General features: G+C 44.1%; 1 protein-coding gene across 4 annotated transcripts in view; it reads right to left on the minus strand.

The window, feature by feature from the left end:
* Positions 1-14,534, minus strand: part of Drosha (drosha ribonuclease III) — a 111,595-nt gene that overhangs the window by 18,118 nt on the left and 78,943 nt on the right. For all 4 annotated transcript variants that reach the window (XM_052159368.1, XM_052159369.1, XM_052159367.1 and 1 more), the window contains 6 exons: positions 14,419-14,518; positions 11,396-11,498; positions 8,966-9,036; positions 4,085-4,129; positions 2,552-2,709; positions 1,498-1,603 (listed from right to left, as the gene is read on the minus strand). In XM_052159368.1, coding sequence (XP_052015328.1) covers positions 1,498-1,603; positions 2,552-2,709; positions 4,085-4,129; positions 8,966-9,036; positions 11,396-11,498; positions 14,419-14,518 — 583 coding nt within the window. The remainder of the gene's footprint in view (positions 1-1,497; positions 1,604-2,551; positions 2,710-4,084; positions 4,130-8,965; positions 9,037-11,395; positions 11,499-14,418; positions 14,519-14,534) is intronic.

A 14,534-nucleotide genomic window follows, 5' to 3' on the forward strand; every position in this document is an offset into this window, starting at 1 on the left:
GTCAATCCCACTGCCAGCTCTGACGGGACCGTGGAAATGAGCCAGGCCCTGCATGCGCAGCACCGCCCAGGGCTGGCTCCATCAGCTCCCGCTATCCAGTCAGCTGTAGGTGGCTAGGGCCGGCGCAAGCATCCGAAAGCAGGCCCCACCCCTAACTAGAGGTCAACAGAGGAGCAGGAGGAGGGCCTGTTGAAGCACTTCTTTTCCAGAGTCCGGAAGGCAGGCGAGCGGTCCTCAAGCTACTTGGCATGCTTTGCTAGGTCTCACATAAACCAGGCACTGTGACATGTATAAAGTCTCTTCAGTAGTTGAGAGGAGTCGACACACAATTTACTGCCTTCCTAAGCAAGATGTGAGACTCAAGCTCCCAAAAGGTTCATATGTTCTAAAGATTTCAAAGAAAATCCTTGTCTTTCTCAAGGGCAGTTAATTTTTAATGGCACTCAATCCCGCTCACTTACAACTAAAGAGGCACTCGGCCACCCGTGTCACAGCACATGGCAGATGACAGAAGCTCGGGCCTCACCCAGTGAGTTGAGGAATACCGCTGAGAATTTCCACCTGGACTCCAGGTTCTACTTACTGCCAGTGCTTAACACCTCAGAGCTGCAGAACTATGATTCAATTCCAGTCAAAGAAAACCACACACAACAATTTAAAGAGTATGGAAGAACTGCTATTAGTGTTAACACAACAGAGGTCACACTGAAGAACACAGGGTGAATACCATCTCCCACCTAACAGAGCCCCCTCCCCCCCACCTTCAGGAGAGGCGGATCTCAAGGGCCTTCTCAGGGGTTGGTCGGAGGCCTTCCACAATCAGGGACTGCTGGGCAGGCTTCCCGGCCATCCTAGGTTTACTACTGACAAGTTTCACGGTAAGAACTGTGCACAGCACAGCTAATACAGTCTGATGAAAGGGCGGGGCAAGCGAGAGGAACAGTGGCTGACCTGTGTGTAACTCTAACCCCGCCTCTGCACTTCCCTTCCACTGCTGCCCCAGAGCCAATGTGACTCCCCACTGCCTCTCCGTCATTCCTCATTCGTTTCCCTTGTTTCTCTGGACTCAGTGTGAAGAAGCCACTACACAGGAACCGACTCTTTCTAAATTCACAATGGCCAACTAAATCCTGCCCCGCTGTGTAGGTCCGACATCACCAGACCCATGACGCCTTCCCTGCACCCTGTAACTAGAAGAATCTTTTCCCGAGCATGTGAGTCCAGCAACAGGCCTGTGCCTCTGTAATACCTGACATGCTCTACCTTACATACAGTTACACTCACTCACACATTTGTAATGAGCACATGTGTGTATATGTGTATGTCTACACATACACAACTTGTATCGCAGAGTATTTAGTCCCCTGGGGAAGGAAAGTGACTATCATAGCCACCAAGAGATAAGTGATTAAACAAGCACGCATCGGGGGCTCCTGTTCCTCGCTCTCTGTCCGTTCTCCTGCTATCTTCAGAGAAGGACGAACTGAGCATGCTCACCGTCAAATGGCCTTCATGGTGGTCTGGGAAATGAATGAACAAGTACTCCGTGGCTACCAGCTGCATTATGGAGTCACCTAGAAATTCCATCCTCTGATTGTGGCCTCTGAAAACGAAACACCACTGTAAATAAACCAGGAAGTACTTGTATATTTAAAAAAAAAAAAACCAAAAAACACATAATTTTTAAGATTACAACCTAAAAATATAATTTATTTTGCTTTAAACCATAAAACTAAATACAGTACCCCGACAGCCTTAACTGTGGGAAAATTCTGAAAATGAATTTTTAAAAAATGTAATTTTTTATTTAACTATGGGTATGGATGGTGTTTGTTTATGTGTTTGTGTACAGGTATGTGCACATGAGATCAGAAGATCACCAGATCCAGATGATTTACTTTGTATATGACTCTAACCAAACTCAAGCAATAACCATTCTTAACCACTAACCCACCTTTCCAGCTCTAAATGGAATAGTTTAAGGATAAGTGACTATTAAATTGAGATCAGTGAACAGCACCTGGCCAAAAGCAGAGTGCTATCAATTAAAAAATAAAGTTATATATATATATATATATATATATATATATAACTTGTAAAAGAGCCCCTAATTTTTTTCTAAACCGTTAAATATGTATGCTTATTTAAAATAGGAGTTAGAAAGCTGTATTACAGCTTTATGTAGTTACAGCCTGTTTATAGAGAATGGTCATTTTTTTTCTAATCTACGGCTATTTTGAAGGTATTACGACAAATCACGAGAAACAGACCGCACGGCCCTCACAGCGTGTAACTCTAACTCCACGTCTCAGTGTGGACAAATGGTTTACTCCTTCAGCTCCCATAACCTCCATGACATCGAGAGGGAAAGCAATGGACCCCAGAGCATGGGATGGACAACAGCCCCTGCTGCACGCTGCCCCTGGCTGCTGCCTCACCCCACAACTCTCCCGCAGTGCGTCTGCCCCCTCCGTTCCTCTGAAGGGCAGGGAGGTTTGGAACCCGCGCCCCTAAACAGTCAGGGAGGGCTACATGAGCACTGTCCACTCACAGGGTCAGGTGGTTAAAGCCCACGGTTCTCAGGGTGAACGCCCGCGCCAGGAGCCGCACATGAGTGAAGATCACGCCAATTGCGTCTTCGAACTCGGTGAGTTTCTGTAGAACTGGGGACGTTTCAATAAGCTGTCGATCCGTATTCGGCTCTTGTAGCTTCAGAAAAAAAAAATAGAAATAAACTAAAAATCACAGTTTTTGTTACAAGAGTAATTATCAATTCTTGGACACTGTTCTGTAAAATTCCATCTCCCAGGGGCAGAAATTTCAGAAATGCCAAATAAAACCTGAAAGCCTCTTTCTCATCTCTTAGAATAGCAAACAAACCTAATATTTAAAGAAGGCTCAAATAATATTTTCCAATCTTCATTCAAATTTCAAGGCCAAGTTCTGTACATAGATAGTTCAAAATCTCTGGTATTAGACTAACTCTCTAAGGAAGACACAAGCTGAAGAACAGCTGCCGTGTGTGTGTGTGTGTGTGTGTGTGTGTGTGTGTGTGTGTGTAGTGGGTGCTGAGAATTGGTCTTTCTGACAAGTTTCTAGGAAACGGGAGCCGCTGTCTGGGAACCGCCCTTTAAGGGTCTCTGATTGCAGAGTAACTGGACTACTGCACATCTTGTATGTACTGTGCGAACTGTTTTGGCAAATGGGTGTCATTAAAACTGAATTTAGCTTCCAGTGGATATTATTATTCCTCTAGACAGGTAGTGCTCCCTGTAACAAGCTTTTAACAACTGGCAAAAAGAAACTTTAAGAAGTATAACTAAAATTAACATTTTCAACAATATTGGGTGACTTATTTTTACTAGAATCTTCTTACCTGAAGTGCTGAAATACCACTTACTATCATAAACCCTGGATGGACATTTGATCGCTATGGTTACTATATGTTAAGTACATATTTACATATAACATGTGAGACTAAGGGAAATACACCTTACATATCTTACACTACAACAGAAATCAAAGCAAGCAAAGAACCTTTTAAAGCTAACCAAGGAAGAACACTTTTCATGTATAGACCTTTCACATTCCTAAATCCCAAGCAAAAAGCCCTCATAGAGCACTAAATCTTTAATGTGCAGTAAATTTTATACAATCTGAATCAATTTCTAAAGCCCAAACTAGGTTAAAATTTAGCAAGATTCACTTAGTATTTGTTCTACTTTTTAAACTATGCCTAAAATCGCCTCAAAGGTCACTTTCCCTCCAATGGCAGGCACAAGGTGTACAGGCGCCAACACTCTGTAAGGCACCTGTGGGGAGAGGGCCATTCCTTCCTCCACAGCTGCTGTTCCTCTCCTCAGGAACTCCGCCCCTACGCTTACCAGGCGCTGTGAGGACGCACTTCACTATTTATTTCTGAAACTTCCTTGACACCCAACATAAAGCCATACTTCTGGGGAAGAGAGTCAGAGACTAAAAGGAGGGGCAGGGCAGGGCAGGGCAGGGCAGGGCAGGGCAGGGCAGGGCAGGGCAGAGCGGCCTGGGCTGTTGCAGGGCTTGCTGCAGACAGGGCTGTACTCACTTGGAGTGGGTGGAGAGGATAATTGAGCCAGACTTCTCGCAGGTCCTGGAAAAGGGAATGATGTCTTTAGTGCTCAAGGGAGTCATTTAACACACTCCAGAGTACTAAATAAAATGTCATTATTTGAAATACTGAACTATTTCAGATGCCGACTCCACTCACTGAAAACTCAATAGTGCTAGCAAACTAATTCTGTAAAAGTGTATTCACCACTCAAACTGCCTGTAGTGACTGTAATTAGCCTATTAAGCGGGGGAGGAAAAGAGCCTTTTAAAACTAAGTTCCATGTTTGCTGAACCTAATACACTGGATTACGCAACTGTTCCGCTCACACCCCAGACCTGGGCATCTGCTCAGCAATTGTCACCGCGCCCTATGATTTCACTTTATTACTGTCTGGAGCCTGTTTCCGAGGGGGTGGGAACACACAGCATGTTCCCAAGCCCTCAGAACCCTGACACCAGGCTTCAACGTGGCTCACACAAATGTTCGCTTGAAATATGAAAATAAATAAACTTTATGGAAAATCCTGGTACATTATCTCCGTGGCTGAGTTAAATCCAGGAGCACTTAGAATTCCGATTTCCTTGGGGAAATAATGTTCTGCCTTCACGTTCGGACTCTTGGGAACCTCTACCTGGATCCACTCTCGGCCCTTGGTGCTAGGCTGTTTTAAATAAGTGAGAAAAGTCAGCTGAAAAGAAATATTTTTCTAAAGTTTGGTTTTTGGCAGGATCTAGGAAAATTTAGGATCATTTGTGATATATGGTGATAAAATGAAATAGAAGCTCAATGGTTCTGAACAACTTCTGAAAAAGCACAGAGGTTCTCAGACAATGTTTAAAGAAAGGGTTTGGATATCAAACCATTCTTTATAGGCACAAGAAAGGACTTCTGTTAACCAAATCAATAACCTTGCCTTTTATCCCCCAGTGCCAGCGCCCTGCCTCCACTCCTGGGGCTCTCTCCTGTCTTGTTCTCCCCTCATGACAGGAAGGACACGTCCCACCCGCCTCCGGCCACCGGGAGTGTGGCGCCATCCTTACTGCCCCTCACCCCTGCTTCTTTCCGCAAGAGTGGCCTCTCCTCTGTGCCATGACTGGGGACGCCTTACGGGCAAACTCCCCTCACGTGACTCAGCCAGTGACCATCCCTGCCCGTTACACACTGAGTTAGGGAGTGTACAGGCTCTGGTGGGGGCCTAGGTTTAATTCTGCGTGCATGTTGGTAACTTACTTATTCTCCCTGGCCTCTGTTCCCACAGGTATAAACCAAAGACAATCCTAGGACCAGCTTCAAACTGGTCCTGAAGGTAGCTCAGTGGGTAGCGCACGGAGAGCATCACGACCGGTGTGAAGAGAAAACTCCACGATCAAGCAGCTCTCTCTTAGACCTTTCCCAGTGTCTCCAGAACTCAAGACCCACGTGACACTGATTCATTTCCTTCTTGTTGCTCCCTGTTTCTCACCTAACAGGATTTCTCCTGGATGTCCACAATCACCCGTCTTGGTGCAAATTTATGCCACCTCACAACCAGACAATTTCACTCCCATCTGTTCCCTTTTATTTACCCCAGTGTAGTGGCAGAGAAAATACACTGCAAAGATCTAGACTGGGATCCCAGCAATGCTGTTAACTAGCTCCAAGACGATGGCTTGCTTCTAGAAAATGCTCAAGATTGGCTGGGTCATTCATTAACATAGCATATTGATATTAAATACCCATTATGTATTAAGTTATTAAGATAAATAGGATACAACTCTGTCCTCAGAGGCCTAATGAGGAATAACAGGTAAATAAACTGAGCTAAGATACCTGCAGTAGGACCTTTAATAGTGAAAATTCACTGTAAACTACACCCCAGCTGCCTGTGTCTCAGACAGGCTAAATCTATGAACAGAAATGGGTGTACCTAAGGAAGGCTCACTGAAGGAGGTCGGGCCATGGAGGAAAAGCATCGCTCTACCCAAGGTTCTGAGAAAATTCTCCAAGAGGACTTGAAGGAGATGGAAAACCTAGCAGACCCCAGCAGAGGAGAGAACCAAATGCCAGTCGGACACAGGCAGCAAAGAAGATGTCTACGGATGGCATGAAGAAGTTGTGGACTAAAAAGGAGACTGACGCAGGCAGAACCGTCCGGGCACATTTAATCCCAGCACTCAGAAGGTGGAGGTAGGTGGCTCTTCAAACATTCAGGGCACCTGTTCTACAGAGTGAGGTCCTGTTTAAAAGAGCAACGAAACCCCACCAAATCGTCTATGTGTTGCGTTGTATAGACTTTGGTGGCGAGTAATCGAGTATCTTAAAACCGGAAAGCCTGTCACTCACACAGCACCGAGGGACGATGACAGACAGTAAACAGGCGACAGATGAGAGGGCTTGAGAAAGCAGGACAGCTTTGAGGGAAGCAAACCAAGAGTCACCCAGACAAGTGACAAAAATTTAAAACTGAACGGATATGGGGGTGGAGAGTTGGGGGGGGGGGGGGGATTAGGACAGAAAAGAGTCTGAGGTTTGTGATCCAAAGATAAAAATAAAAGCCAAGTATGCTCGAGACTAGCGGGGATGGAGCCGATGCTAAGCCTGTTAAAATGGCAAGTCTGTGGCAGACCCAGAGCAGGCCGCTCAGAAGCAATTTGAAGAGATGCCTTTCCAATTTCTAGCATGCCAGAGAAAGGCCTGGGTCAGAGATGCTGGGGACAGATGTACAATGAGAAAAGAGAGGAGAAGACAGGGAAAATGATGTAATGCCTTTCCATTGTTGTAGGGGGCCCGCAGGGTAATCAGCCTGAAGCTCTCCACACAGGCAAACTCACTGGGCAAACCTGGAGGTTTACACAAACTAAAAGCAAATAGTTCTTAAAAAGGAAAGTCAGCTGAGGGAGAAAAGACAAGACAGCCCTGCTGTTTGAAAGGGTTGGGATGAGGGCACAGACGTGGTCAACAGGGAACAAGGAAACAAGGCCTCCTTCCCACCCACCCAACAGAGTGGCGTCAAAGAACCCTCTCTGTGAGTGCCTTCTGCCGTCCTGACTATGCTGCCCTCTCAGCTGCCTCACTCTGCCCTACCCCCTAAACAACAACTATCACGCACAGCACTGGGTTGCTAAACCACCTCCCTGTAGCACCCAATCTCAAACTAACAGAGCGGCCAACCCACACCTTCATTAACCAGCAGCAGCCCTGGCCTCAAAGGACGCCTCTCTCCTCAGTAACACAAATACCTCTTAGCTACAGAGAGCGCATCAACCTGCATTAGTTGTCTGTTTTTTTCCTCTCTGTGTTTGCCTTTTACATTTTCATAACACACACACACACATACACACACACACACACACACAGTTTGCCAATGTTTCACCCATTCAATAGCTAGTAGATGCAAGCCAATCTGGAAATGTCAGTCAAGCTAAAGGCTCCAGCTTGTATACATGAAAATTCTGAAGTAAAAAGTTAGGTATTACTGAGCCTTCCTCAGTTTTGCAACAGACACCAAAGTGAAGGCTGAATGTCAACTGTTCCATCCGTAAGCTCGAGCCCAGACTCGGCTTTTCCGATCAGATACTCTTAGTTCGCCCTTTAATACGCATTTAGTGGTGGGCAGGTCAGCGCCTCAGCGCCGCACTTAGTAAGATAAGCTTACTAAGTAGACAAATGGGAGAGAGAAGTTAAAAGGGGGAAAAGTCTGAAGACAAGCAGATCCAATTAAGTACGCAGGCTGGAAAGCTGTGGGGAGGAGCCCAGGAGTGGGTGCGGGTTAAGTCAGGACAAAGGCTCAGCGACCACAATGGCAGAGGTGAGGGGACACTGAAGAAGGGCTCAGCGACCACAATGGCAGAGGTGAGGGACACTGAAGAAGGCAGGAGAAGGCGGCTCAAGCTGCCAATGCAAGATAAAAACCAGAACGGGGATGTTTTAAAACGTGAGAAGAAAGTCCTAAAATACATGCCATCTGCCACAGACACAAACAGAGATGCATGGTGTTTTGTGTATGTAGGGCAGGCTGGGGGCGGGGGGCGCGGGGCTGTAGATAATTCTATCACAAACAAATTACACACACATAAAAATCATCCCATCGCTAGAAAAACAAACTCAATCATTCCTGGCCAGGACATGGAGGTCACGTGTTTAGAAGTACTGACTTTTAACTACACAGAAGACTGCAGTCGTGGCACCCGACAGCGTGTAGAGGCCTTCACCGGGCTCCTCCTTCCTCAAGGCCTGCTTCACTCAATTATGATGCCATTTCCGTTTGCAATATTGAACTGCCTTATATTACACTGACTTGTTTGGTACAGAAAGCATTTAGGATGCTCCGGCCTATGCAGGAGGGAAAAGGGCATCTCTGGCCATATTAATGGCTCAGCACATTAGCAACACAAACCATCTTAGAATCTTCAAAATAAATAAATAAATAAATAAATAAAATAAAACTTATAATTTGCTTTAGAAAAAAAGTACTCCTAGATTATTTATTCCTAAACCCATGAGAAATTCCTGTCTAAAAACAAATCAGAAACAGACTAATGTCTCTAACTGAGCCTTCATGAGGCTGGTACTCACATATTTAAAAGTGTAAGATCATAATTAACCTAGAAAATCTACAGAACATAACAACTCCTGTTGTATTTGTAATGCACATTTAATCTAGAAATGATTAAATAATCTTTCCACAGGGAAAGATCATCAGGTTAAAAAAAAAATCCCTAGAAAAACCGTCCCAGCAGTCTCTGGTCTGCAGGAACTGGGTGCACTGATGCTGACTTGCTCGACAACCTCCGCCTAGGAGAGGCTGGCATTTAGTTTTTCCCACAGTCTTTTCAAGAAAGAAAACTTCCGCACTGATTTATGGAGGAGAAAAAATAGATGACTGAACGTAAATACCGGATCGTTAAAGAGCAAGCGTCCGAACAACTGCTTCGCCTCCTCCAGGCTTCCCTCCAGGTAAACAGCTCCTAGGTTAGAGAAACGGGTGTCAGAGGAAGGCTGCATTAATCTTCAGAGAAAATTACACGTCTCGATAAAAAGCAAAAAGGCAAGCTAAAACCAGTCACAGAGAAAGCCTGGGAACTGAGAGGAGACCGGTTAAAGGGACACTTCCCTGCCCTTAGCTACGCTTCTGGGCTAAGATTTGGACTGCAGATATAAGGTTAATTCACTAAAATGGTAAGCATAAGAGGCTAGATATGACCTGTCATGAAAGATATGGCATAGAACCTATTAAGGAGACAATACTAACCATACTAAAGAAAACACTTCAATTCAGTTCTATTTTTACAGTGCATGTTTTAAAACAAACACATATGTTAACAATATGTGTGTGTGTGTGTGTGTGTGTGTGCGTATAAAACATAGGTAAAACCAGAAGATAGACTAATGAAGACTTCTGAAAATAAAAACCAGGGTAAGCTCCTCTTCTAATTTGAAATAAAGAAGCACTGCACATAAAACAAAAGCTGTGAACACTACAGCAACATTTTAACTGGGTAGCAAAATAAACCTAGAGTAGAAAAGTCCTATTTTCTTAAGATCAAAATTTTTTTATCTGTCTTCAGAACAGCTACATTTCCATGTATAAAGTTGAAATGCTAAGAAGCTTTTGATCAATAAGTATTACTGAATATATCAATAGTTGTAGCCAGATGAACGCAACAGCGGCTGCGGGTCAGGGCCTGGCAGGCACCAGGGTCACCGCTCCACTCTGCCCCTTCTCAGGGCAGCTTGGGAAATGTGTCAGAAGACTCGAGATTCCGGCTCGGAGCTGATTGGTACAAGGCTCAGTTCTATGGAACTCTGCTCTGAAGTGGTGCTGCTGGGACCAGGATGACTCTTTTAGGAACTCCTTGAGGCAGTGACACTGCCTCCATCTCTGACAGGCAAGGGAAGATTAGGGATTGGACAATCTGCCAGAGACACATTATGTGACAAGTGATAGAATCCTGTGCACTCAAGCCTGAACCCAAACCCTAACCCTGCTAAATTATGTGGACAGGGCACAATAATTCCATGTGATAAAGTCTCTGGAAATACACCTATTTATGAAAAACACACACTGCTTGGAAAGAGTGAAGAATTGTTAACATTCTTTTGGCACAATCATTAATATAAAACTGTAACAGGAAACTTTTGTGTGCACTTCCAAAGAAAGAGGGCAAAAAAAGTGCAAAGATCTTTGAGAAATAAATGTACTTAATCATCTACTTAAAAGCAAGGAACTGTTGGTTGACTATAACATTTTATTATAAAGTGTATTTCAATTACCAGCTAATTAATTCTCCATTAATTTTCCTGTACCAACAGCTAACCATATGGTGCAGATATAAAGCCTGGGTGAGAAGTGTATATATCAGTTTTCCTTTTCAAAATTAACAATAGTTATATAGATTCAAAACCCAGGATTAAAAAGATCTTTTTTTCCAAGATAATAAAACCAGAAGATCTTGCAAACAATTTAAAATGTGTTCAAAAGCCACACTGGGATATTACTAGCAACTCAGTTCCCATTCTCTCTCTCTCTCTCTCTCTCTCTCTCTCTCTCTCTCTCTCTCTCTCTCTCTCTCTCTCTCCTCTCTCTCTGAGTGTGTGTGTGTGTTTGTGTATCTATGGTGTGTGGTGTGTGATATATATGTGTGGTGTGTATGGGAGGGGGAGGGATGTGGGGAGTGTGTATATGTGTGTGGTGTGCATGTGTGGTATGTGGCATGTGTGTGTGTGTTGTGTGGTATGTGTGTGTGGTGTGGGGGGAGCTGTATGTGTGCTATGTGTGAGGTGTGTATGTGTGTGCGTTATGTGGTGTGTCATATATATGTGTGGTGTGTATGGAAGGGGTGAGGGTGAGGGATGTGGAGGATGTATATGTGTGTGGTGTGCATGTGTGATGGTATGTATGTGTGTGTTCTGTGTGTATATGTGCTATGTGTGTTTGTGGTGTGTGCTGTGTGTGTGTATGTGCTATGTGTCTGTGTGCCATGTGGTATGTGTGTTTGTGTGGTGTGGGGGAAGGTGTCTGTGTGCCGTGTGTGTGTGTGTGTGTGTGTGTGTGTGTGTGTGTGTGTGTGTGTGTGTAATATAGAAAGCAAGCCATCTACATTCAAACTCACTCCAATTCAGGCAGTGCTAGGCACAACCTTATACACTAAGAATGCAATAACTAGGAAGCACGATTGACTCCTTAGACTCTGAGATGAGTACAGCACACTGCGGTGGGTGTTCACCTGCTTTAGGAACAAGTACTTGTAAGCTTCTACAATGATTTTTCATGCACTTTCCAACAAACTCAGTACATACAAGAAACAGATTTTAAAGAGAAATTACCTATCAATGCTTCGAAACAATTGGCCATGGCATGGCGGAGATCTGATTCTCTACATAGGTCCGGCCCATGGGCATACAGCATAAATCGATCCAGTTCAAGTTTCTATAAAATCCAAAGTGACAAAAGGTGAGAACATTTACCAAAATAGCCTTGTATATCATTGGGAAGGAAGCAATGGCGTAACCGCACAGGCCTATGAGGCTTACCAGGTTCTCAGTCTAACGTTCACTAGGAAGTCACACAGTTCAGTGCTCACCAGCTATTTTCCAAATACCAACAGTCAGATTTGGGGTCAAAAATGACAAGATCTGACTTTTCAAATCTAAGTGCAAACCAAGTATGAGACGTCACTAAAGAAGATTCTGCTATAAGAACATGGGTGTGTGGATTTACTTAGAGGATGCAAACCTAACCCAACAGTGTAACTTAACCGAAAATCTCTAGTCTTAACATGACATGCATGATGTCTGGTACCACCCAGAACAGGTGAGGTGAGGCTCCTTTACCTTGATTTCCATATCTACTCATTCCATATCCTGATATACAATTAAATAAAAGACCTTTTAGAGCTAGATCCAAACAAATAAATACTTCCTTATAAAATTCCTGAAACTTTTTCATAAAAGGAGAAAGATAGAAATATTATATAATTATGTATTAAATCTGTTTCCATTTCCATAAAATTAAATTTTAAAATGAGTCCTAAACGTCTGAAACATGATATGGAATGTGACACAAGCTAATGAATAAGCTAACAGCTGCAGCTCGTCAGACTCTGGGTTAAAGACGTTCAGACCCATCAGAGCCACTGGAACTGGAGCCACTGCTAAGAGTCTAGAGTATAAAACACAGTCAAACCAGTTTTGCCTACCACGAATATAACAGCACAAAGCTCCTTAAAAAACAAAAAACACTTGATCCCAAAGTGCCAGAGTTTATACTAGACTATGTAAACGTCATCTGTTTCACAGCCTCACTGGGAAAACACAATCGCTTCCTCTGGAGTCTTGCTTGAGAGCAGACTGCAAACTGCATTTTTATGTGACGAACAATTCTTCTGAGGTGCTGTGGAGTTCCAACCTCTCATGCAGCCCACTCTTTGGCTTCAGTAGAACTCCTAAAGGCCAGTGAGCTCTGGTATGAAGCCCTAAGATGCACACCCCCTGTCAGCTGCTCCTTGTTCCTTGCTCCTTGCTCCCAGGGCTACTGCTGTAGAAAAAGGTGGGACCGCCATCGCCTTCTATTGGAGACAAATGCCCCAGGGAAGAAAACTAGGTAATGTCTAGGGAACTTTGTGAGATAATTTATCACCTGTCTGGTTCTACAAAGGATTTATATTTGATTATATATTAGGATAAGAAATAAGTAAACTTCGGAAATCAAAGATGAATATGCCTGAAGACACCATATCCCCGGCACTTGGAGTCCAAATCAGAGAACTGTGCTAGGGTGGATTTGGGGAAATAAAACTGTCCCTATAGCCAGGGAGACAGTGGCCAGCCGGCCATTCCTCATGGTTGTGGACAGCATCCAATGTGCTATGTAATGACTTGCTTTCAGGCGACACCTGGTAAATATCCTCCCCGCTGTCATTTCGGTGTCTGAGGAATAGCACTAAGGCCCAAACTGGAAAGAAAACACGGATGGAGAGGCTGAAAGCTCTTGGTCACTATGTACTTCCAACCACAAATATGGACCACCAGGAAACGCATGGCATGCCAGCTAAACACCAAAGCACCTTTCCGCAGCACGCGGACGTCACGCACTGCAAGGCTGCTGAAAGCGGGTGGGTTCTTCCTGTTGCTTTAGTTTTACATTAGACATTCTCAATTACATTCTCCGATGCCACCGAGGGCGGTCTGCAGCCTACCTACCACTGTAACTGTGATCATCGACTACACAAAGTAACACAGTGCTTCTGTGCTAACACAAAAACCCGGCTGAAATCTGCTACATTATTAATATTATTAACATCCTAACAAGATCAAACCAACAAGCCAGGCACAAAGCTAGTATTTTCCAACTTTTATAATCAAAATAAAAGGAAAGGGAAAGAAACTATTTAAAGCAAAGGGAAGCTTTTCCAGTAGACACTGATGTCTAGGAGCTTAAAAGCCTTCATGTTTTCTGTGTTTCATAAACACAAAAGTCTATAAAATGTGAGCATTTATTGTAAGAACAATGATAAACAAAACCAAAAATAACTAGTTGCTACAAATTCATTTACATCTTTGTGTGATTTCTATGAGCACAGATCATGAAACCCACTTTAAATAGACTCATAAAAACTCCTAATTTCATTTAATTCTCAAAACCAGCATGTGTGTGGAAGCTAAATGTCGATCCCACTTTACACACGAGAGAGCTGAGGCTTTGGGAGAGAAAGGCTGTCCTACTGGCACCTAGGATGCAAAAATAGCATGCAAAACCCTAAGGGGTCAGCCAGAATGACCATGTTCCTCTCTGGTGGGAGTTACCGTAAGACAGCCAGATCAGACCAGGGGTGTAGCATGAATCTGAGCTGTTAGCCTCTCAGCTAAGTCAAGGAGGAACACATACAGCCTAAAGCTTGAAGCCTAAATCCTAATTAATGGGATTTGTGATTTAGAGATTCTCAAAGGTCTCAAAAGTATCCCATACGGATGTGAACTGTCTGAAATATTCTGTTCAGAGCTATAATTCTGCCTGTTAACATAAATTAATAAACAAATGTGTTACAGAAGTATTTCATTTCTTCTGCATGGCTCCCATGTTCCTTTCCCCCAAATGCTTAGCTGCTCGTGTTCAGCTGTCTGTTCCTCACTCATCTGCTTCCAAGTTACCTCACAGCTGAGTTCATTAGCTGCTGGTGAAATTCAAAGGTAACAGACCAGAACAAAGACACGAACAACTCCACCATGGCCTGGGCCATAAAACCTGACTCCCTGGTATCCTCTCAAGGACAATTCGCTCAGCTGCAGAAGTCTGTGGGCTCCAGAAGACAACGCCAGACTCTGCAATCGTTGCCAATGTCCAACAGTACCTTTGCAAGCATGGCGAGGTGCTGATTCTGAACGATGGCAGTCCGATAAGTGGCCAAGCCCCCTTCCTCCAAGCTTGGAAACAAATAGTACAGGTGGACACTGCCGGAAACAGACC

Source organism: Apodemus sylvaticus, chromosome 16, assembly GCF_947179515.1.
Source record: "Apodemus sylvaticus chromosome 16, mApoSyl1.1, whole genome shotgun sequence".
Taxonomy (NCBI): domain Eukaryota; kingdom Metazoa; phylum Chordata; class Mammalia; order Rodentia; family Muridae; genus Apodemus; species Apodemus sylvaticus.